The sequence below is a fragment of the Agelaius tricolor genome, unplaced genomic scaffold (assembly GCF_023055355.1).
Source record: "Agelaius tricolor isolate 1412-34295 unplaced genomic scaffold, bAgeTri1.0.p SCAF_33, whole genome shotgun sequence".
Lineage (NCBI taxonomy): Eukaryota > Metazoa > Chordata > Aves > Passeriformes > Icteridae > Agelaius > Agelaius tricolor.
Genome location: NW_027269293.1, coordinates 3,891,211 through 3,913,873, shown reverse-complemented (window position 1 = coordinate 3,913,873; position 22,663 = coordinate 3,891,211). Strand labels below are relative to the sequence as shown.

Below are 22,663 nucleotides of genomic sequence, written 5' to 3'. Positions count from 1 at the left end.
CTCCAGAATGCAGCCTGAAGGCTGAATGTTCAGAGGAGGGTGCTGATGGAGGCCCCTGTGTTTTGCAGGCCGGGCAGCGACAGGGACCAGACCCGGGTGGACGCCGTGTGCACCTACAGCAAGGAGCCCTGGGCTGTGCCTTTGGACAGGGTGGGGCTGTACCACCAAGTGAGCAACAAGACCAGAGGCATCACCCAGCTGGGCCCCTACAGCCTGGACAAGGACAGCCTCTACGTCAACGGTGAGCGGCGCTCCTCCCTGGGTCTCCTCTGCTCTCCCATGGCAGCCCTGCCCCAGTGCTGCCCCTTGCTCAGCCCCAGCTCCTGACCCTCTGTCTCTCTCTTTCCCCAGGCTACAACGAGCAGCCAGTTCTGACCAGTGAGTACCTTGCAGGAGTGGGAGGGGATCAGAAGGAAACAAGTGCTGTGTTTGGTTCTTCCCTCAGGAAGTGGAGGTTGAGGGCTTGAGATCCTACATAAGGCCGGGGTCCTGTAAATCTCTGCCCATAGATAAAAGGACTATCAGGAGACCTTTGCACTTGATCAGGCAGATCCCTGACACCTTGGTTCTTGCCCCTTGTCACTCTCCATTTGTGCTTCTTCCAGCTCCCACCCACCCACCAAAAACCACAGCTGCCGCCCTTGAGCGTTTCACGGTCAACTTCACCATCACCAACCTGCCCTACTCTTCTGACCTCGAGAAGCTTGACTCAGCCAAGTTCAGAGCTACACAAAAAGTTATGAACATGCTGGTAGGTGCACCCACACTGGGGCATCACTGTCCCCTGTCTGGTCCCATCAGCTTGGAGCGAGTGCAGAGAGATCGTCATGACTTAACTGGGAAATATCTTTTCCTGGCAGCTTGACCGCTTGCTGAAGGACAGCAGCATTGGCCCTGTGTTCCAAGGATGTGAAACAACAGATTTCAGGTATGGGTCATGATCAACTGTCCCTGCAGGACCACTGGTCAGATCCATAGTCTAAAATCGACTGTCTATTGGTGACCAGCCTTTGGGCTGGGACGTCCACCTTGGTGTCCTCCTTCCTTAGACTATCCCCTGTCTTCCAATGCTCTTCCTTCCATGAGCTCATATTGGTGTCTAAGTAGACCCTCAAGTTCTCCATGAAAAACCATAAAAGCTCCAGAATCCTGCCTTGAAGCGAGAACGCTCAGAGGAGGGTGCTGATGGAGGCTCCTGTGTTTTGCAGGCCAGGCAGCGACAGGGACCAGACCCGGGTGGACGCCGTGTGCACCTACAGCAAGGAGCCCTGGGCTGCGCCTTTGGACAGGGTGGGGCTGTACCACCAAGTGAGCAACAAGACCAGAGGCATCACCCAGCTGGGCCCCTACAGCCTGGACAAGGACAGCCTCTACGTCAACGGTGAGCGGCGCTCCTCCCTGGGCCTCCTCTGTTCTCCCATGGCAGCCCTGCCCCAGGGCTGCCCCTTGCCCAGCCCCAGCTCCTGACCCTCTGTCTCTCTCTTTCCCCAGACTACAACGAGCAGCCAGTGCTGACCAGTGAGTACCTTGCAGGAGCGGGAAGGGTACACAAGACATCCCGTTCCGCAAACTGCTCTTCTCTATGGTGCTCTAGGCTGGAGGATGGGGCATGATTGCTTGGGGACATGGGGAGACTCCCTGCCCTCCCCATGGAGAATAAATCTGACAGGGACCCTCTGTGTTTGTCCAGCCATAGCCTGGGCATGCCAACTATTGACTCTTCTCATTCCCCATCTGTTCTTCTTCCAGCTCCCACCCACCCACCAACAACCACAGCTACCTCCCTTGAGCATTTCACGGTCAACTTCACCATCACCAACCTGCCCTACACTTCTGACCTGGAGAATCCTGACTCAGCCAGGTTCAGAGCTACGCGAAGGGTTATGAACATGCTGGTAGGTGGATCAATACTCAGCCATATCCTTGACCTCAATAACCTCATCAGCCTGGAAGCTGTGCAGAGCTGACCATTGCATAATTGAAAATCCTCTTCCCTTGGCAGCTTGACCGCCTGCTAAAGGACAGCAGCATTGGCCCTGTGTTCCAAGGATGTGAAACAACGGACTTCAGGTATAAATTGCACCCCAGTATCCATTTGAAGACTCCAGGACCTGGACCAATAACTGGTCTGGACCTGGATGAAGAACATTGATATTCCCCTCTTTTATGGAGGCAGAACCTACTTGCTAATTCTGTTCTGCTCCAGGACATTGTCCATGAAGCCATTTCCTCCTAGTGGTCCCCCTCTACCCTCTTGCTCTAATCTTGGTACTTTGTGCCTTACATAGTTTTGTAAAATCAAGAATATTTTTGAAGTGTTTCGATGCACACTCCTAACTCCCAGAGCACTAGTGAAGATGTAGAACAGTATCTGCCACCAAACACGCACAAATTGTGGGAAGGCAGGCCTGGCATTTCAAGTTACAAATGGCTATGAAAGCACCTAGACAAAACAAATGGCTATCAACGCAACAAGACCCAACCAGGACCCATTCTTCTTGAAGTGAGAACGTGATGAGGAGGGTGCTGATGGAGGCCCCTGTGTTTTGCAGGCCGGGCAGTGACAGGGACCAGACCCGGGTGGACGCCGTGTGCACCTACAGCAAGGAGCCCTGGGCTGCGCCTTTGGACAGGGTGGGGCTGTACCACCAAGTGAGCAACAAGACCAGAGGCATCACCCAGCTGGGCCCCTACAGCCTGGACAAGGACAGCCTCTACGTCAACGGTGAGCGGCGCTCCTCCCTGGGCCTCCTCTGCTCTCCCATGGCAGCCCTGCCCCAGGGCTGCCCCTTGCCCAGCCCCAGCTCCTGACCCTCTGTCTCTCTCTTTCCCCAGACTACAACGAGCAGCCAGTGCTGACCAGTGAGTACCTTGCAGGAGGGGGATGGATCAGAAGTCTAAAATTGCCCTGCCAGGGTGTTCCCTCCAGCAGAGGAGGCTGAGGGCTTGGGTACCTGGATAAAGGCTGGGATCCTGCCAATCTTTCCTCATAACTACAAAGGCTATGAGGAGACCTCTGCACCTATCCAGACAAATGCCTGACACCCTGAGTATTTTCCCCCTGTCATTCCCCATCTGTGCTTCTTCCAGCTCCCACCCACCCACCAACAACAACAGCGGCCACCCTTGAGCATTTCACCGTCAACTTCACCATCACCAACCTGCCCTACTCTTCTGACCTGGAGAATCCTGACTCAGCTAAATTCAAAGCTACACGAAGGGTGATGAACATGATGGTAGGTGAACCGCCACTGAGATACTGCTGTACCCTGTCTGGTCTCATCAGCGTGGAGCGAGTGCAGAGATATGGTCATGGCTTAACTGGGAAACCTGTTTTTTTGTCAGCTTGACCGCCTGCTGAAGGACAGCAGCATTGGCCCTGTTTTCCAAGGATGTGAAACAACAGATTTCAGGTATGGGTCATGATCAACTGTCCCTGCAGGACCCCTCACCAGATCCATAGGCTGTCTAAAATCGACTGTCTGTTGGTGCTCAGCCTTTAGGCTGGGACGTCCATCCTCAGATACCCTCCATCCTTGATACCCTCCTTCCTCAGAGTTTCCCATCTCCCGATGCTCTCCCTAACACATGCTCATATTGTTGTGTTAGTTGACTCTCCAGTCCTCCCTGAAAAACCATAAAAGCTCCAGAATGCAGCCTGAAGGCTGAATGTTCAGAGGAACATGCTGATGGAGGCCCCTGTGTTTTGCAGGCCGGGCAGCGACAGGGACCAGACCCGGGTGGACGCCGTGTGCACCTACAGCAAGGAGCCCTGGGCTGCGCCTTTGGACAGGGTGGGGCTGTACCACCAAGTGAGCAACAAGACCAGAGGCATCACCCAGCTGGGCCCCTACAGCCTGGACAAGGACAGCCTCTACGTCAACGGTGAGCAGCGCTCCTCCCTGGGCCTCCTCTGCTCTCCCATGGCAGCCCTGCCCCAGTGCTGCCCCTTGCCCAGCCCCAGCTCCTGACCCTCTGTCTCTCTCTTTCCCCAGGCTACAACGAGCAGCCAGTGCTGACCAGTGAGTACCTTGCAGGAACAGGAGGGGATCAGAAGGAAACAAGTGCTGTGTTTTGTTCTTCCCTCAGGAAGTGAAGGTTGAGGGCTTGGGATCCTACATAAGGCCGGGGTCCTGTAAATCTCTGCCCATAGATAAAAGGACTATCAGGAGACCTCTGCACTTGATCAGGCAGATCCCTGACACCTTGGTTCTTGCCCCTTGTCACTCTCCATTTGTGCTTCTTACAGCTCCCACCCACCCACCAACAACCACAGCTGCTGCCCTTGAGCGTTTCACGGTCAACTTCACCATCACCAACCTGCCCTACTCTTCTGACCTCGATAAGCCTGACTCAGCCAGGTTCAGAGCTACACGAAGGGTGATGAACATGATGGTAATTCAACCAGCACTGAACCATATCTTTGCCCTCATTGGCCTCATCAGCTTGGGATGAGTGCAGAGAGATGTTCATGGCTTCACTGTAAAACCTCTTCCCTTGGCAGCTTGACCGCCTGCTGAAGGACAGCATCATTGGCCCTGTGTTCCAAGGATGTGAAGCAACAGACTTCAGGTATGCATTCCACCCCTGTGTCCCTTTGCTAGAACCTCTCTCATAAAGGGACCAGTCACACTTGGGTGTTTTCTCCCCTTTTATGGAAGCCAGATAATCTCTCTAATGCACTCCAGCCCCAGGAAGTTCTCTGTGATATCCTCTCTCTTAGACAATCTCCTGATTACATGGAATTTCATCTGTTGATGCTAAAGGCCATACCCCAAGATTTATGTAAACTCCTTTTCAGCCCTCTTCGTCTGCAAAAGACTCAAGGCACTAGCGAGGTCTCAGTGCAGTCTCAATCCACCAGACATACACAGATTTTAGGAAGGCAGAGATCCCATTCCCATGCAGTGATGGCCATGGCAGTCCCTGGGTTTAACCCTGAATGAAGGAAGTGCAGAGGAGGATGCTGATGGAGGCCCCTGTGTTTTGCAGGCCGGGCAGCGACAGGGACCAGACCCGGGTGGACGCCGTGTGCACCTACAGCAAGGAGCCCTGGGCTGCGCCTTTGGACAGGGTGGGGCTGTACCACCAAGTGAGCAACAAGACCAGAGGCATCACCCAGCTGGGCCCCTACAGCCTGGACAAGGACAGCCTCTACGTCAACGGTGAGCGGCGCTCCTCCCTGGGCCTCCTCTGCTCTCCCATGGCAGCCCTGCCCCAGGGCTGCCCCTTGCCCAGCCCCAGCTCCTGACCCTCTGTCTCTCTCTTTCCCCAGGCTACAACGAGCAGCCAGTGCTGACCAGTGAGTATCTTGCAGGTGCAGGAAGGGATCAGAAGGCAGCAAGTGCCTCAAACTGGTCTTCTCTGTTGTGCTAGAGGCAGGGGATGGGGCATGAGATCCTGGGGGAATGGGGACCCTCCCTGCCATCCCCATGGGTAATACAGTTGGAAGGGGCCCTCTGTGTTTGTCCAGCCATAGACTGGACATGCCAACTCTTGAATATTCTCTTTCCTCATCTGTGCTTCTTCCAGCTCCCACTAATTCACCAGCAACCACAGCTGCCGCCCTTGAGCATTTCACCGTCAACTTCACCATCACCAACCTGCCCTACTCTTCTGACCTGGAGAATCCTGACTCAGCCAGGTTCAGAGCTACACGAAGGGTGATGAACATGATGGTAGGTGAACCACTACTGGGACATTGCTGTACCCCCTCTGGCCTCATCAGCTTGGAGGGAGTGCAGAAAGCTGTTCATGGCTTAACTGGGAAACCTCTTACCTTTGGCAGCTTGACCGCCTGCTGAAGGACAGCAGCATTGGCCCTGCTTTCCATGGATGTGAAACAGACTTCAGGTATGGGTCATGATCAACTGTCCCCGCAGGACCCCTCATCAGATCCATAGGCTGTCTAAAATCTATTGTCTGTTGGTGCCCAGCCTATGGGCTGATACTGCCACCTTGATACCCTCGTTCCTCAGAGTATGTCCTGTCTTCCTGTGCCCTTCCTTCCACATGCGGATATTATTGTCTTAGTTGACTCTCAAGACCTCTCTGGAAAGCCTATAAAAGCTCCAGAATCCAGCTTTGAAGGGAGAACAGAGGAGGGTGCAGAGGAGGGTGCTGATGGAGGCCCCTGTGTTTTGCAGGCCAGGCAGCGACAGGGACCAGACCCGGGTGGACGCCGTGTGCACCTACAGCAAGGAGCCCTGGGCTGCGCCTTTGGACAGGGTGGGGCTGTACCACCAAGTGAGCAACAAGACCAGAGGCATCACCCAGCTGGGCCCCTACAGCCTGGACAAGGACAGCCTCTACGTTAATGGTGAGAATTCTTTTGGATTTTTTTAATTTTCATATACTTCATTTTCCATACTTAAATGATTTCCTAACTTTTCATAATAATTCACTAAGTCATTTTTTTTTTTTTGAGTATTTTTTGTTCTTTCAGTCAGTTGTATCTCTCATTCTTTTTGCTGGGTTTCTTATATGCTCTACATACATTTATAATTTCTCATACACTCTACATACATTCATAATTTTTCCTCCTTCTATGTGGTTTTTTTTTTAATATAGTGAAATTAACCTTTTTCAAGTATACTTTCTCTGTTACACTGATTTTAAGTATTCTCTTTATGAACATCTTGGAAATTATAAGGATTGACCTCTCAAGGTCAAGGAACAGCACTACAACTTATCACCACTTGACAAAATTATCTATAAATTTTCCATGTAGAAGTTAAATGATTCCTTGGCCATGACAGTGCAGTTAGAACTTGATGATCTCTAAGTTTCCCTCCACCCCAAACCATTCTGTGATTCTAAACTGGATTTAGGGAATCGGTAAATTCCCTCTAAATATCCCTTGTAAAGGGATAATTCTGTTCACTGCTAAGAAAAGCAGCACCTTGCCAACAAGGCAATTTGCATTTATGTCTGGACAGTCACCAAATCAATCTTTCCTTGGAAATGTTTACACATGAGCTCTCAGACATGTTCTGTATTCTAGTGTGTGCCAAACCTTCCCAACTGTAAGGCAGTTCCTCAAATCCTGTCCCTTTTCTTCCCCCCATAGGTCATCATGAAGTGCAGCCTGAACTATGTAAGTACTGTTAAAGAGAAATTGAGGGGCAGGAAGACTTTGGTAATTAGCAACAGACAAAACAGCAAGTTGGATTAATCAAGCAAGAGCACTGCTGGTCTATAAAACAGTGTTAAGAGAATTTGTGAGTCCGTTAGGGAACCACAGGTTATATAACCTTGAAGCCACCTAGAATATCTGGGAATTCTACCTAGAGTGTTTCCTCTTGGGATGTTGAATGTAAATTGTATTTTCAAGCAATAACTTTCCCTTCTCATTACAGCTGCTGATCAAAGCACCCAACCTCTGGCACCAGCAGTAAAGAACTTCACCCTGAACTTCACAATAACCAACCTCCAGTTCACTGCAGACATGGAGAAACCCAGTTCCAGGAGATTCAAGTCAACAGAAAAAGTCATGTACCACTATGTAAGTCTTGCAAACAATGCCCTGCTAGGGCACAGTTCTCTCAGTATCCCTCATCTCTTACCTTCACTGGGACATTTTGCTTACTTCCATGTTGTTATTCCATTTCCAGATTGATTCTTTACTCCGAAGGAGCAGCATTGGCCCAGCTTACATCGGCTGCAAAGTAATGGCATTCAGGTAAGAGCATGTCTGGGAAAAGTCCCCATTCCCTGCTTCTTAAAATTCCCCTTTCTCAGCATCTAACTCATCTCTGGGTATTTTCTTATGTGGTAGCAATGTCTGAAGGGTTTCTCGGGTCCCTCTATTTGTATACTAGAAGTTAAGATAGATTTCTCAAAAATAACTAAACCCATGCCTCATTTCCTAGATCCACGAAGAACAGGGATGACACAGGAGTAGATGCCATGTGCAGCTGTAGGGATGAGCCTTCAGATCCCAAATTCAACAGCACAACTGTTTACCATGAGCTGAGCAAAATGACCAATGGCATCACCAAGCTGGGACCCTACAGCCTCAACAGCCAGAGCCTCTATGTCAATGGTAATGAGACCTTCTCAAGGCATTTTTCCTAATGAAATTTGAATTCCCCATTCCTGGAGGTGTTTAAGGCCCTGTGGGATGGAGCTCTGAGCATCCTGGTCTAGTTAAAGTTGTTCCTGTCCAGGGCAGAGAGGTGGAACTGGATGGTGTTTAAGGTCCTTTATGTCTCAAACCATTCTGGGGTTCTGTGTTGGAATTATGGAACCACTATGGTTGGAGAAGACCTCTGAGATCAAGTCCAACTTTCAATGTCAACACAGACTAATTTGAAATCAGAATGAAGAAAATTTAATTTACCTCTCAAAACAGAGAATAAAAATTAGAGGGAAAAAACCCTGTCAGTCACCAAGTTAAAAATCTTGAATTCAGTAACCACAATCTTGTAATAAAATCTAGTGTATTTAGTCCTGCTGAGACTTTCTTGGAATATTTTCCTAATAATTTTCCATTTGTTTTTCAGGTTACAATGAACCTCCTTACAGTCCATCCTGTAAGTATATTTAAAACCAAATACAGGTTAAGGCTACTTAAAGGCATAAATTGATTTTCTTTCCTGCTGATTTGGCAATGTTTGTAACATTGCAAATTGTCTGAAGGGTGGGATCGTGTTCACATGGGTTTTTTCTCTAAGAAACCCAATAACAGCAATGTCTTATGAAGATCCTGATCTTATTTTATCACTGTCATTTCAATTCTCTCTTGTAGCAGTAAGACCAACCACCACACAAAGCCCAGAGGCAGTCACAGAGCACTTCACCCTGAACTTCACCATAACCAACCTCATGTTCACCACAGACCTGCAGACACCAAATTCCCGCAAATTCCGGTCCGCTGAGAAAATCATGAAACACTACGTAAGCCAAAATTCTGTTGTTTTTCACTGAAATCACCCAGGATTTTGGGGTTCCCGTATTCACAAAGACTTTTTCTTGCCAGACTGACTCCCTGCTTCAGAAGAGCAGTATTGGCCCCCATTTCACTGGCTGCAAAGTGACGGGATTCAGGTGAGCAATTACCACAGAGATTCACTTAGAACTGCAGCAAATGGATTTCCTTACATTTGACTGACACTTTAATAACTGTTCTCCTTTTTCAAGTAGTTGCTTTCATTATAATAAAGCTTCTAAGCCACTTTGTATGGTCTTTATCTTACAAAGCCTTTTTTTTTTTGTAAGGCCATATCTTGGTCATTTCTGCAGCTTCCCTGAGAACTGGGGGCAGATTTATTTGGAGGGTTTTTTAATTACATCAAAACAAACAAACAAATAAACAAACACACCCAAAATATTTTAATAGCTAACAGAAGCTCCATGACATTAAATTCCTCAGGCCTGGGAAGAACAGGGACAGCACAGGAGTGGACAACATCTGCAGCTATGGAAAGGGCTCCCAGGTGCCCAAGTTTAACCCAGCTGAGGTTTACCAAGAGCTGAAGGGAATGACAAGTGGCATCACCAAGCTGGGAATCTACAGCCTGGACAGCAAGAGCCTCTATGTCAATGGTGAGTGTTTGATTTTCCCACTCCTCCAGGCACTGGAGTAGTTTGGGACCACCTTAGCTCTCAGGGATCACCTCCATGTTAAAAAAGTCACCTTAAGGAGAAGGTCAAGAGTTTTCTGCATATTTCTCTGTGTAAGATTTAAAATCCTTCCACGTCGACATTTTTGAAGATTTTAATTTTTCTATTACATTGAAGAGTGAACTTAATTTTAGTCTTGACCTCAATCATTCACCTGCCTGTGAACATTTCACCGGATTCCTGTCCTACAGTGTTTAATTAAACGTTGGCACACACATTTTCTCATTGTAGCTGCTCTCCCAAAGCACCTTGTTCTGCCTAAGCTTTGTTTATTTAATACATTCACACCCTTGGGGCCTGGTTCTGATGATTCATTCCCAAGTCATCCTTTTAATCACCTCCTCTCCACTTCCATTCTCCAAAGTGGATGCTCTCTTACATGGCTCTTTCTCTTCCATTTCCTTTCCAGGTTACAACGAACCCCTTGAGAGATCCCGTAAGTATTTTGCCAAATTCATTTTGCCAAATTCATTTCAAGGGAAGCTCTCAAAGGAGAAATGCCCTGAGAAAATCAGAGGGGAAGAGATTATCTAAATAATAAAAGTTATACTGTATTATATTATATTATATTATATTATATTGTATTGTATTATATTAGATTAGATTAGATTACATTACATTACATTATATTATATTATATTATCATATCTAAATTATAAAAACAATAAAAAGTAGCCTTGAAGTGTGCTGGGATTAGGAATGTTTTGAAAGTGAAAACAGCTTTTTTTTTGTTGTAGGAAATTCCTAATCCTTCTCCCCTTTGATTACAGCCCGGAGCACCACAGCTGCACCAAAACCAATATCCAGGAATTTCACTCTGAACTTCACCTTGACCAACCTCCGCTACTCTGCAGATCTGGAAGCCCCAAGTTCCCGCAGATTCCTTTCCACAGTGAAAGTGATGAACCACTATGTGAGTCTCGCTCTGCTTGTGTCCCTTTTGGGTCTTCCTGGCGACCTAAATCCACCTGCTTTGAACTCAGGATGTGAGTCCCAGCTCTCAATTGTCCTTTCTTTTTTTTTGAACAGCTTGACCCTCTTTTCAAGAGGAGCAGCATAAGCTCTGCCTACACAGGATGTAAAGCCATGAGATTCAGGTAAGATTTGGAATTCCAGAATCACAGGATTGATCAGGGTCAGGTTTGATGGGTCACCTGGTCCCACCCCCCTGCTCCAGCAGGGTCATCCCAGAGAGCACATGGATTGTGTCCAGATGGCTCTGGGATATCTCCAGTGAGGAGATTCCACAACTTTTCTGGACAATCTGTCCCAGTGCCTGGTCACTGCACAAGGAAGAAGTTCTTCCTCATGCTCATCAACTTCCTGGGCATCAATTCCTGCCTTGTTCCTGCCTTGCTCCTCAGCAGACCTTGGTCCCTGCTCTGAGCCCTCCCTGCAGACACTAAAAATATCTGAAAGAATACTAAAAGTGTGTGAAATACTAAAGCACCTAAATATAAACCACCTAAAATACTCCTAAAATTGCAATGAACCATTTCTTTACCCACTCTCACACACCTTCAGTTCGTGGCTGTTCTGAGGCCAGGAAACAGCAGCCAGTGACACCTCCCTGTCCAGCCTGGATTTTATTTTAGCTGGAAAAATCATTTTGGTATCTAAATATCATCACCCCAGTTCTGGAGAGCCTGGTGAAGGATGCAGGAGCCCGTTGGCACTGCGGGTTTGGTTTCTGCCCTAAAAACCCCTCAGGAAGTTCTGCCAGCACAGCAGTGTCCCAAAGAACGTGTGTGACATTTGTCCCCAGGTCTGGAAGGCACGGGGAGGACACAAAAGTGGATGCTGTGTGCAGCTACAAGGACAATGCCAGCCTGGCCAGGTTTGACAGAGAAAAGCTTTACCAGGAGCTGAGCACCATGACAAACAATGTCACCAAACTGGGCCACTACAGCCTGGACAGGAGCAGCCTGTATGTTGATGGTAAGCATCCATGGGGATAACAGGATTTTGGGACCTCCTGCAGATCATTCCTCATCCCTGGGGCCTGAGCACTGATGAACCCTTTGGTTTGTTGGTTTTATTTAAGTTTGACAAAACCAATCCTATAGGATATTGCCATGCTGGCAGCACTTCCATGCCTTAAATCAGACAAATTCCTGTGAATTTCAGTGTTACAGTGTATGATCTAAGCAGGGATATATCTTATTGCTTTTTTGATATGAACAGATGTAAAAATAAACTAACTGTACCCTTTTTATTTAGATTTCGCCCTCACAGACACAGCTGCCACCAAAAAGCCTGTCTTGGCTCCAGCCAAACTTGGCTACAGGCTGAGCTTTAGAATAGTCAATGAAAACCTCACCAACTCTGACTCCCAATCTCCAGAATACAGAGCAGCAGTAGAAAGCATCACCAACAAGGTAAGGAGAATTTGAGAATATGTCTGGCTGGTCAGTTTTTGAAGCAACTACCAAAGATTTACATATGAATTAAAAAAAAAAATAAAAAATCATAATTTTGGAAGCAAAATTTCTAGAATCTGGAAGATAAGATTGGCCTTTTTCAGTTTTGGTTTTAAGTTGTAGCTGGTGGGTGTGATCCCTGCCCATGGCAGAGGACTGGGACTGGAGGATCTTTAAGGTCCTTTCCAACCCAAACCATTCAATGATTCCATGTGGTCTTATGAAATTCTCCCCAAAGACATGGACTGCAAAATGCCAGAGCTGATCTGTTAAATGAACACACCCTCAGCATTTCACTCCCAGTGCCAGAAGTGCATCCAAGGCCAATCCCTGCTGGCCAATTCCTGCTCAGCACATCCATGATTTATTCTAGAATCCAACATTTTCTCTTCAGCACCAATCCAATTTATCAACCTGATAAGGCCCTGATTGGGTGGGTTTTGCTCTGTGAGGCTGGGATGTCACTCAGGACACTGCTCCCCCACACTGGCATCCTGGAAGGAATTTCAGGAAGGAAACATTCCTAAGGCAGGAATGTTTGCCCAGCTGGAATTCAGACCCCACCACTAGAAGGTGCCTGTTCCAAAGTAAAATCCAACCCCCATGAAACCCAGCCAGCAAAAAATAACCCAGAGCTCAATTCTCTCTTGCTGGCCCAAAGCCTCCAGCACAGTTCTCAAATTCATTAATATTTAATGTGATATTTTAATTTCAGATGAATCACTTGTACCGTCAGAGCGACCTGAGGGAGCAGTTCCTGACCTGCAGGATCACCGGGCTGAGGTCTGGGATAAAATCTGATTTTTGTTTAAAGATTGCTTCACCCTGGCACTGCTCCCCCATGGCTGAGTGCCAGTGGCCCCACTGGAATTCCTCCCTTCTCTTCTCCTGTTGGAAACTGATGCCCTAAGGAGGCATTTCCAGGCTTCCCACAATTTGTCAGTTTGAATTTTTTTGGACTAGGGTTTCTCAGTAAGGGTTTCTGTGAGGCACTCTCAGGTCTCTGAGCATCCCAGGAATTACAGATCCCAGCCCTTTACTGTGACCTCTGAACTCCACTAGATTTTAAAAGTGAGCTGTGGTGTCCTGCTCAGGATGGAATGAGGCTTGGACAAGGGACCCTCCCACACAATGAAAGCTTTAAAAAACCTAAAAGTGCTGTTCTTTCCTTGCATTCATACAAAACAACCTAAATCTGTCCAGAGAAGAGGTAAAATTTTAATTTTACCTGTCCCTGTCCAAAGGAAAAGCCCCAACCAGCCCATTTCTGAGCCCACTCAACCTTGAAAACAGCAGGAACCCTTCAGAAAACTCCTTCCCACCCTGAGCTTCCTGCCCATCCCACTTATCTCCAAACCTCTGTCCCTCTGCCCACAGGCCTGGATCCATAGTGGTTGACTGCCAGTGCTTCTTCCAGCCTGACCCCAAAATCAGCAGGGCTGTGGTTGAAAGGACTTTCCAGGACAGGACCTCCAACACCACTGGGCTGTGGCTGGGCAGCAGCTACCGACTGCAGGAATTCTCAGTGGACAGTACGTGGATCAAATCCCTTCCCAGTGTCCTCATGGAAAACTCACACTCAGAACCTCCCAAATTTTGCTCTGTCAGAGCAAAAATAAATCTCTCGTTAAGTTGGATCACTGGGCTTTGAGTTAGGCCATTCAGACCTAGTCATCAATGGTTTAAGGGGTTATTCAATATATTAAGATGTTCTTCAATATTAAGGCGTTGTTCAAAATTAAATTGTTATTCAAAATTAAGGTGTTTTCAGTATTAAAAAATCAGGAAATTAGGTATGAACTGCTCACCACAACTTCAACCATCTAGAGCTAAACAGACCTTAAGCTTTTTTTCCCAATGTGCAGCATCTCAAAGAAATAAATGGCCTGGAACATTTGGAGTTTCCTGTCAGACCCCAGTGAAACTCAAGTTATGCCAATCTAAGACTTAGAGCTAAAAAGCTGCAGCTCAGTGCTGCTTGGTAGGAAAGCCTCTGTTTCTCTCTGCTGGAATTTAATTTTCCTCTCCATTTCCAGCCTTGGAACTCTCACTTGAGGCAGCAACTCACAAGACACCCCTGGAGTCTGGCAAAGAAAAATTCGGATTAAATTTCCGAATCACCAACCTTCCATACTCGCCTGAGCTGCAGGACTCCAGCTCCCAGATGTACCAAGAGAACAAAGAGAAGATTGAGAAAGAGGTGAAATGAGCAGCAATAGCTTGAGCTCCCTGTCCAAAGGATGTGTTAAATTAACTCAGCTTTCCTCAACTGTTTTGTTTCTCCCCATCAGCTCGAGGTATTCAGGAGCAGCCACCTGAAGGACCAATTTGTTGGCTGCACTGTGGAGAGCTTTGGGTATGTCCAGTGCTTTTTGAGGCCCCAAAAGAGCAGCTCAGGAAGGCATTTAGGGTGTCCACCCCTCCCTGCCAGCCTCTGTGCCCTCAGTGACACGTGGGAGTCACTTCATTCTCAGTCACTTTTTGCCTTTACCACAAAAGGTTTCTGTCCAAACAGAGCTGGTTTTGTTTTGGTGCTTGCAGAGCTGTTTTCATGCATGAACAAGCCCAGGGAAGAGCAAACACGTTCATTCTCTCATTTAACGTGTTGAAATAAGCTCAAATTCCACTGACACACAGCACTGACCACACAACTGACCAGCCTGAGGACAAAACCTGCCTGAGTGAGGGTCCTCCTTTTTGGAGGAACAAAGCAGCAGAGTAGATTTAACTTTTTGTTGTTCAAAATTAAACTTAACTTTTGGAAATAGAGCTGATTTAACTATTTATATACTATATATATATATATAAATATAGTAACTAAAAATAAATATAAATAACTATTTATATACTATATATATATACTATAACTCTATAAATAGAGTTATTTTCCTCTTATAAATAGAGTTGATTTTCCTCTTAGAAACAGAGCTGATTTACCTCTTAAAAATGCCTTGCTGGGGATTAAATCAGTGGATGGATTTCACCCAGACCAAGCTGCTAAAAGTGATCCCATCACCATGAAACATTGCTGGGACATCTGCTGACCTGAGGCTCCAAATCCCTCTCCCTGCTCTGCTCAGCTCTGTTCCATTTTCTCTTCTCTCTGCTGTCACCCTCCAGGCCTGTCCATGGCAAAGGACACACAGAGGTTGCCTCAACCTGCAAGTTCACCCCGGATCCCCTCTCAGCGACTTTGCAAGAGCAGGAGGTGTTTGAGGAGCTGAAACTCCTGACCCAGGGCTTCAGCAGGCTGGGCTCCAGCTATGAGCTGGAGGAGCAGAGTCTGGTGGTGGAAGGTGAGAGCTCCTGGAGGGACATTTTGGGGAATTCTTCCTAATTTTGTTTAAATCAGCTCCAGAGTTGCATTCCTCACCTGTCCCACTCCTCATTTCCAGGTTACTCTCCACTCAAGACAGATGAAGCACAGTCCAAAAGATCTGGTAGGTGTTTTGGTTTTTTTTTTTTTTGGCAAGGATTGACCTGACAGCCACTGAATACTTGAGCTCTAATAAATAACTGAACCCTGATAAATACTTCAGCTGTAATAAATTAGCATCAGATATCTTGGAATAGGACTAAACCCATGGAAAAGACCAGAAATCCAAGGCTTTTGGTAGCAAACAGCAGATGCTACCAGCCCAAGGGGAGTGGAATTGAGGGATAGGCAAAAGCAGCAGTTTGGGAACTGTTTGACAACTCTGGCACCAATAAATTTTGATAACTGCAGTATTTTTAAAAAAAGACCAGACCAGATAGGGTTTAGCTTAGCTGCAACCCCACAACTAACAACAAACAGGAGAGAGAAGAAAAATATCCTGAACTGTTCCTTTCCCATGCACCACAAACACTCTGGTAAACCAACCACAGCTTTTGCTGACAGCCTGAGCCCTGTCCCTGTCCCCAAAAGAGTCCAGAAGCAGTTAGGACAGAACTTTGTCACTCTGACCATCCCTGGAGTCACCTGGGGCATTCTGCTCCCTGCAGTGGCATTTAAGGTTGTGGATCCCTGAACCCTCACTCCAGTTCCCCAAATTTCTGTAATCTGCCCTGACCTACAGAGTGAACTTTGCTAGGGTGAGATCTCCCTCTCACAATCACACATGGAAGAGTCTCTAAACCTGACGTGCTCCTTTTTTTTTTCCCCTTTTCAGAGCTTCAGTTCTGGGCCATCATCCTCATCTGCCTTTTCACCCTGCTGGGCTTCATCCTCCTCCTCTTTTTGTGCTTCCTGGTGAGTGTCCCCTTTGCTGTCCCACCTGTCCCTTGACTCCTGCAGAGCCACAGGAGGGACATTCAGCCACATTCCCAAGGATCCCAGCACCTGGAAACAGCAAAAACACTCCAAATCCTTCACTCCCTTCCAGCTCTTCCAAGCACTGGGGATGGGGAAGGGAATTCAGTCAGCTGAGCAGATTTATAGCAAAGGAAGCAGAATTTTCCCTCTAGAAAAGCAGCAGGATCGTGGCTGGCACTGGGTTTTTGCAGAGGGAAAAACACAAACCCAAAGGTGAGGCCAGCACCAAGAGGAGGAGCAGGAATTAGGGAATCCACAGGGGGAAACAGGGATTTTTCCCTCTGCAGCATTTCCTAAACCTCTTCCCTGTCCAAACACCCGCAGGATGGGCAGGTTCCACTGAGGGAGTGGCAAACCCAACATTTTTAACTGCCTGAGGGAAGCACATGGAGAATTTTGTGCTCTTTAACTACAATAAATACAAATTATAAATTATTTTAGTGCCCTTTAACTACAGACTGCTGCAGCCTGGCAGGGCCATGCTCCAGCTGCAAATCCTTGGAAAAGGCAGAGCAGATCCTCTTCCCACTTCTGGTGGTGTTTTGATGGGGAACAGCACCTTAAAAGCACTGCTTGAAAACTTTGCTTTGCACCAGCTGAGGAGAAGAGCACAACCTAGAGAGAGCAGGGAGGTGCAGGAGACAAAATTACAGGATTTAGGAGAGGAAACCCCTCTGCTGCAGAGCTGCCTCACAGCTTTAGGCATTTTGGGATTTTAATTCCCAAAATCCCTCCCTTCCCATCTGGCAATGTGATTTGGGGACACCTAATGGTGGGCAGAGCATGGATTCAATATTTTTTGACATTAATTTTGGTCTTTTTGTGATTAATTTTAGTCTTTTTGTCATTAATTTTGGTCTCTTTGTCATTAATTTTAGTCTTTTTGTCATTAACTTTGGTCTCTTTGTCATTAATTTTGTTCTTTTCCCATTATTTCAGGCTTTTTCCCATTAATGTTTGTTCTGTTTCCCCATTAATGTTTGTTCTGTTTCCCCATTAATTTTTGTTCTTTTCCCCATTAATTTTTATTCTTTTTTTTCCCAATAATTTTTGTTCTGTTTCCCCATTAATTTTTGTTCTTTTCCCCATTAATTTTTGTTCTTTTTTTTCCCAATAATTTTTGTTGTTTCCCCATTAATTTTTGTTCTGTTTCCCCATTAATTTTTGTTCCTTTTCCCCATTAATTTTTGTTCTTTATCCCATTAATTTTTGCTCTTTTTTCCCATTAATTTTTGTTCCTTTTCCCCATTAATTTTTGTTCTTTATCCCATTAATTTTTGTTCTTTTCCCCAATAATTTTTGTTCTTTTTTCCCATTAATTTTTGGTCTTTTCCCCACTAATTTTTGTTCTTCTTCCCATTAATTTTTTGTTCTTTTCCCACCAGGTTCTCTCCTGCCTGAAGAGAAAGTCCCACCTGTACCAGGTGCAGCAGGGCCTCTATGGGTTGTACTTCCCCCACCCCAGCACAGGGAAGGTTCACTGACCCCTCAGCTTGGTCTTCCCAGACCTTTTCGTCCACTGATGAAGGAAAAATAGCTGTAAAACCTAGAAAAATATTTCTTTTATAAATTATTTCAGCGTTTTCTCTCGCCTTGAGATAAATCTTTGCACTATTGCCATGATTCTTTTCATACTTCAGGAAACTGCCAACAGTGCAGGTGCTGAGGAAAATATTTTTTTAAGCACTGCAGTGTTTTATAGAAATGTACATTTTATATAAATATTACACAACCAAAGGGAAATAAAAAACTACCAGGAGCTGCAGTTTGCAAAGCCCTTCAGTGTTAACGTCAGTTTTCTGAAAAAAATTATTCTAATTTAGAGATTTTTGGGGACTGACTGTTGTAGACTTAGAAATCCCACCTAGATTTTAGCTTTTTCACCACTGAGCTTGAAAAATGTAAATACCTTAAATTAATTGAAATATTTCATCTATTTATAATTATGACATTATGATGTAAAGAGACCTTGTTAAATCTGAGTGTGACACAGCCAGGCTGTGTTTTTTGAGATTGCTGCTGATTTCAGTTCAATAAATGCCACGTTTTACTGCCATGAAGTTGTGTTTCCTCTGTAGCAGCATTTTTATCATCCCAAATCACAAACTCTGCAGGATTCCCGGAGGTTTTTGCTCCTCAGCTCCCATTTCACAGCACAGGATCTGTTTTTAGAGTTCAACACCCTTTCCTGCCAGAATTGCCCCAAAACCCCCAATTCATGCCCCAATTTCCATGGACCACAAGACTCAGGGCTGTTTCTCTGCAATTATTTGATCCTATCATTAAATGAACTCCCTGAGAGTGAAAGCATTCAATCAGAATTCACAAACCCACGATTAGTCACTAAATCCTCCCACTGCAGGCAACGTTTCCACGCAACCAAAGTGGGTTTTGCTTTCAAACCAAAGCTCCTCCAGGGCAGGTCCAACCAGTTCATCCCCAGAGCTCCCTGCAGAGGATCAGGATCTGTTTGCTCGCTCCAACAAAGGGCTTGGAGCACCAATTATGTCAGCAAACATCGATTCAAAGCTCTCAGAGCTCTTGCAAAACACCTCTGCAGTGTCCCTGTCACCCTCAATGTCCTGAGTGTGGCTGCCACCCTGTGACAGGGACAGTGGGAGGGGGAAGGAATTCCCAGCTCCCAAGAAAAGCTGAGTGACCAAGCAGGGTTGACAATCACAAAATCCTGGAAGGTTTTATGAGAAAATAATGAGAATGGTAAAATTCTGGAAGGTTTTATGAGAAAATAATGAGAATGGTAAAATTCTGGAAGGTTTTATGAGAAAATCATGAGAATCACAAAATCCTGGAAGGTTTTATGAGAAAATCATGAGAATCACAAAATCCTGGAAGATTTTATGAGAAAATCATGAGAATCACAAAATCCTGGAAGGTTTTATGAGAAAATCATGAGAATCACAAAATCCTGGAAGGTTTTATGAGAAAATCATGAGAATCATAAAATCCTGGAAGGTTTTATGAGAAAATCATAAGAATCACAAAGTCCTGGAAGGTTTTATGAGAAAATCATAAGAATCACAAAATCCTGGAAGGGACCCTCAGGGATCATTGATCCCAGCCCCTGTCCCTGCACAGGCACCCCAACACCCCCACCCTGAGCAGCCCTGGGAGCTCCTGGAGCTCTGGCAGCCTTGGCACCATTCCCTGGGGAGCCTGGGCAGTGCCCAGCAGCCTCTGTAATTAATTAAATCAATCAATTAATGAACTGAAAAAAATAAAAAAAAAAAAACAACCCCAAATTACAAAAGTCTTCTCCTCATATTCCTTGCCCTGAGCTCCATGCCAAGCCCTGGCACAGCTTTGTGCCATCAGAGCAGCAGCTCCTGCCTTGGCAGCCCTGGATCTTCAGCTGACTGCCCCTGCTGTGCCTCAGTTTCCTTCCCCTGGTTCCCCTCTCCCCTGGGGAGTCTCTCACTCCCAAAAAGCCACGAGTGAAGCCAACATAGGATGAGAAGCTGCCTTGCACTGGGAAAGTTGGAAGGGCCTCAGCACCTGTCCCCTTTCAGGGAGTCACACACTCAGAGCCCTCTGCCACCTCCTGCTCTCAGCACCAGCCCAGCACTGTGGGAATCCACAAAATCAGAGGGTTTGGGGAAAGCTGCAAAAGGCAGCCTCAGAGACAGCAGAACTGTGATCAGAGCTAAGCAGCAGCCATGAGATTGATCAGCAGAAAAATTATTTAAACTGTAGAAAAGCAAGGACAAATAGAACAATGGTCTGTGTATTAATGCTTGTCTAGTATAACTCCCTAAGCTACAGAAAAGTTTATCTAGCAAGATATTAGGAAGTTTGAAGCTTAATAATGGAGCTCTGTGCATTGTGTTTGAAGGCTCACAAGCAGGTATTGTATTCAAAATAAGCAAGCATTGGTTAACCCAAGGTACATGTGCTTATAGTGGTTGGATAGAACTACTGTCAATGTGCTTTTGCTTTGTGTGATTGGTCAAAAAACTTATAAAGTGAGCTGTAACATTGAGTTCTTCATCTGCTGCTGGGGATGTGAGCTGCTGGCATCTTCCCATTGTCATCACCATGGAATGAGGCTGATGCTGGAAAATCAAACAGCTCCAGGCAGTTCCACACAGCCCCGTCCCGTTGGTGATTTGTACAGAGCCCCCGGCCGGCGATTAGCGCCACTTCCGGTGTCACTGTCACATTTTCTGGAAAAATCCCTTTGCCCAGCATTTTGCTCCTGGGAAGCTGAGAAGCCTCAGAGAAAAAGGAAAACAATTCTTATCTCATTTGCTACTCCTGTGTTTTGCTCATGTGGAATGTGTTTGGGGATTGTTTACCCACAGGTGGTTGTTTCATTGGGTTCTGCTGTGAGTTGTTTTCACTCTTTGGCCAATCAGGGCCAAGCTGTGACGGGACTCTGGAGAGAGTCACGACTTTTCATCATTATCTTTTTAGCCTTCTGTCTGTATCCTTTCTGTATTCTTTAGTATAGTTTAGTATAGCATTCTTTAATATAATATAGTATCTTATAATAAATTAGCCTTCTGAGAACATGGAGTCAAATTCATTATTCCTTCCTGCCATGGGGCACCGTGCAAATACAAGAACTTCCCAGGGCCAAATTCCATCCTGTCCCACCTTTCATGGAGAGAAAAGGGGTGACCTGAGCTGCTTGTCCAGAGAAGGGTCCAGCCCCAGCTGGGATTTACAGCTCTGTAGGCAAGAGCTCATCCGTCCTGCTCACCCCCTCAGTCCTTCCTCTAAATAGTTAATTAATCTAATTGCATCTCATCAGCATTTCTCCACTGGGAGCTTCATTCTTGGGGTAACCAAGAGATTTCCACCATGCCCAGTCAGGAATTTAATTTGGGAACTGCTTGTTGTAGCAGCAAATGCATCATTTTGTCAGTGGCAGTCACTGAATTTACTGACAAGCTTTGGTGTCCCCTGCAGGGTTTGGTGTCACCTGCAGGGTTTGCTGTCCCCTGCAGGGTTTGGTGTTACCTGCATGGCTTGGTGTCCCCTGCAGGGTTTGATGCCATCTCCACGATGCCAAAGAGCCCAAGGGACACCCACCTGTGCTGAGCCAGGGCAGCTCAGCCATGCCAAAGCCCCAGCAGGGTGACACCTGTGGCTCAGGCAGGGCCGCTTGGTGGCAGCTGATGCTCAGTGCCCAGCAGGATCTCACAGGACGTGCTGCTCCCTGCAGGGCCTGAGTCCCCTCTGGGGCAGGGCAGGGGTGCCCCAGGGACCCCCAACACCAGGGTTGCCAGGGCAGGGTCTCTATGACCTCACCCAGCCCCAGGTGATGTCACAGGGCCCTTGGGGACACACCCAGTCCCAATGGATTCTATGGAGGATTCCAAGCCCAGGGATGTGTTCCTGCCCCAGGGAATTGTGCTGCCCCAGCCCTGCAAGGACACTGGGATGGGGCTGCCCAGTGCCTGCCCTGCTCCAGTGGCCCCAGGACCATACAGGCTCTGGGATGAGCCTGGCAGCACCACAGCAGCAGGACACCCCTGAGCATGGGGAGCATTCCCAGAGCTGGCCCAGGAGCCAGGAAAGGCCCTGGGAACTGCAGGGAATGTGGCAGGGCCGTGGGATGGGGCAGGGGTGTCACAGGGACAGAGCAGGGGCAGAGGGGAGGCTGCAGGAATGTGGGAGGGATGCAGGAGGGAGGCAGGGTCAGGGATGCTGAAGGCATCTAGCAGGATATTTCCCCAGGGATTTCTGACTAGCAAAGAGTGTTTCATTCTCAAATAGACTCCAAGTGATCACTTCATCCCCCCTGAAACTTCCAGAGAAAAGCAGCTCATTCCCCTTACTGAGCCAGCCCCAGTCTGAGCTCTCTGGAGGAAGGAGCAGCTCCTGGGATCCCCCAGAGCCACTGCCAGCCCTGTGGCATTTTCTGAGACCCCTGGCATTGGAAGGAAAGGAAGGAATCTGACTCCATGCTCACGGAAGGCTAACTTATTATTTTATGATCTATGTTATAATAAAGAATGCTGTACTAAACGATACTAAAGAATATAGAAAGGATACAGACAGAAGGCTAAAAAGATAATAATGAAAAACTCATGATTCTCTCCAGAGTCACGACACAGCTGGATGGTGATTGGTCATTAAGTAAAAACAATTCACATGAAACCAATGAAACAACCACCTGTTGGTAAAACAATCCCCAAACACATTCTATGTGAGCAGAACACAGGAGAAGTCAATCAGATAATTATTGTTTTCCTTTTTCTCTGAGGCTTCTCAGCTTCCCAGGAGAGAAACCCTGGCAAAGGGATTTTTCCAGAAAATGTGACAGTGACACAGCCCCACACAGCCCCTGGTGCTGCCTGCC

The 22,663-nt window shown here is 46.8% G+C and overlaps 1 protein-coding gene across 1 annotated transcript in view; it reads left to right on the top strand.

The window, feature by feature from the left end:
* Positions 1 to 17,822, top strand: part of MUC16 (mucin 16, cell surface associated) — a 92,176-nt gene extending 74,354 nt beyond the window's left edge. Inside the window, exons 142-181 of the mRNA XM_071451602.1 lie at positions 69 to 262; positions 352 to 378; positions 606 to 751; positions 861 to 928; positions 1,209 to 1,381; positions 1,492 to 1,518; positions 1,750 to 1,895; positions 2,003 to 2,070; positions 2,553 to 2,746; positions 2,836 to 2,862; positions 3,091 to 3,236; positions 3,346 to 3,413; positions 3,713 to 3,885; positions 3,996 to 4,022; positions 4,250 to 4,395; positions 4,505 to 4,572; positions 4,993 to 5,165; positions 5,276 to 5,302; positions 5,533 to 5,678; positions 5,789 to 5,853; positions 6,147 to 6,319; positions 7,359 to 7,504; positions 7,614 to 7,681; positions 7,872 to 8,044; positions 8,750 to 8,898; positions 8,981 to 9,048; positions 9,374 to 9,546; positions 10,034 to 10,060; positions 10,395 to 10,537; positions 10,654 to 10,721; positions 11,390 to 11,562; positions 11,845 to 12,002; positions 12,760 to 12,827; positions 13,422 to 13,576; positions 14,081 to 14,244; positions 14,336 to 14,400; positions 15,165 to 15,340; positions 15,440 to 15,484; positions 16,196 to 16,275; positions 17,724 to 17,822. Of these exons, the coding sequence (XP_071307703.1) occupies positions 69 to 262; positions 352 to 378; positions 606 to 751; positions 861 to 928; positions 1,209 to 1,381; positions 1,492 to 1,518; positions 1,750 to 1,895; positions 2,003 to 2,070; positions 2,553 to 2,746; positions 2,836 to 2,862; positions 3,091 to 3,236; positions 3,346 to 3,413; positions 3,713 to 3,885; positions 3,996 to 4,022; positions 4,250 to 4,395; positions 4,505 to 4,572; positions 4,993 to 5,165; positions 5,276 to 5,302; positions 5,533 to 5,678; positions 5,789 to 5,853; positions 6,147 to 6,319; positions 7,359 to 7,504; positions 7,614 to 7,681; positions 7,872 to 8,044; positions 8,750 to 8,898; positions 8,981 to 9,048; positions 9,374 to 9,546; positions 10,034 to 10,060; positions 10,395 to 10,537; positions 10,654 to 10,721; positions 11,390 to 11,562; positions 11,845 to 12,002; positions 12,760 to 12,827; positions 13,422 to 13,576; positions 14,081 to 14,244; positions 14,336 to 14,400; positions 15,165 to 15,340; positions 15,440 to 15,484; positions 16,196 to 16,275; positions 17,724 to 17,822 (4,480 nt within the window). The remainder of the gene's footprint in view (positions 1 to 68; positions 263 to 351; positions 379 to 605; positions 752 to 860; positions 929 to 1,208; positions 1,382 to 1,491; positions 1,519 to 1,749; positions 1,896 to 2,002; positions 2,071 to 2,552; positions 2,747 to 2,835; positions 2,863 to 3,090; positions 3,237 to 3,345; positions 3,414 to 3,712; positions 3,886 to 3,995; positions 4,023 to 4,249; positions 4,396 to 4,504; positions 4,573 to 4,992; positions 5,166 to 5,275; positions 5,303 to 5,532; positions 5,679 to 5,788; positions 5,854 to 6,146; positions 6,320 to 7,358; positions 7,505 to 7,613; positions 7,682 to 7,871; positions 8,045 to 8,749; positions 8,899 to 8,980; positions 9,049 to 9,373; positions 9,547 to 10,033; positions 10,061 to 10,394; positions 10,538 to 10,653; positions 10,722 to 11,389; positions 11,563 to 11,844; positions 12,003 to 12,759; positions 12,828 to 13,421; positions 13,577 to 14,080; positions 14,245 to 14,335; positions 14,401 to 15,164; positions 15,341 to 15,439; positions 15,485 to 16,195; positions 16,276 to 17,723) is intronic.
* Positions 17,823 to 22,663: the final 4,841 nt, after the last annotated feature.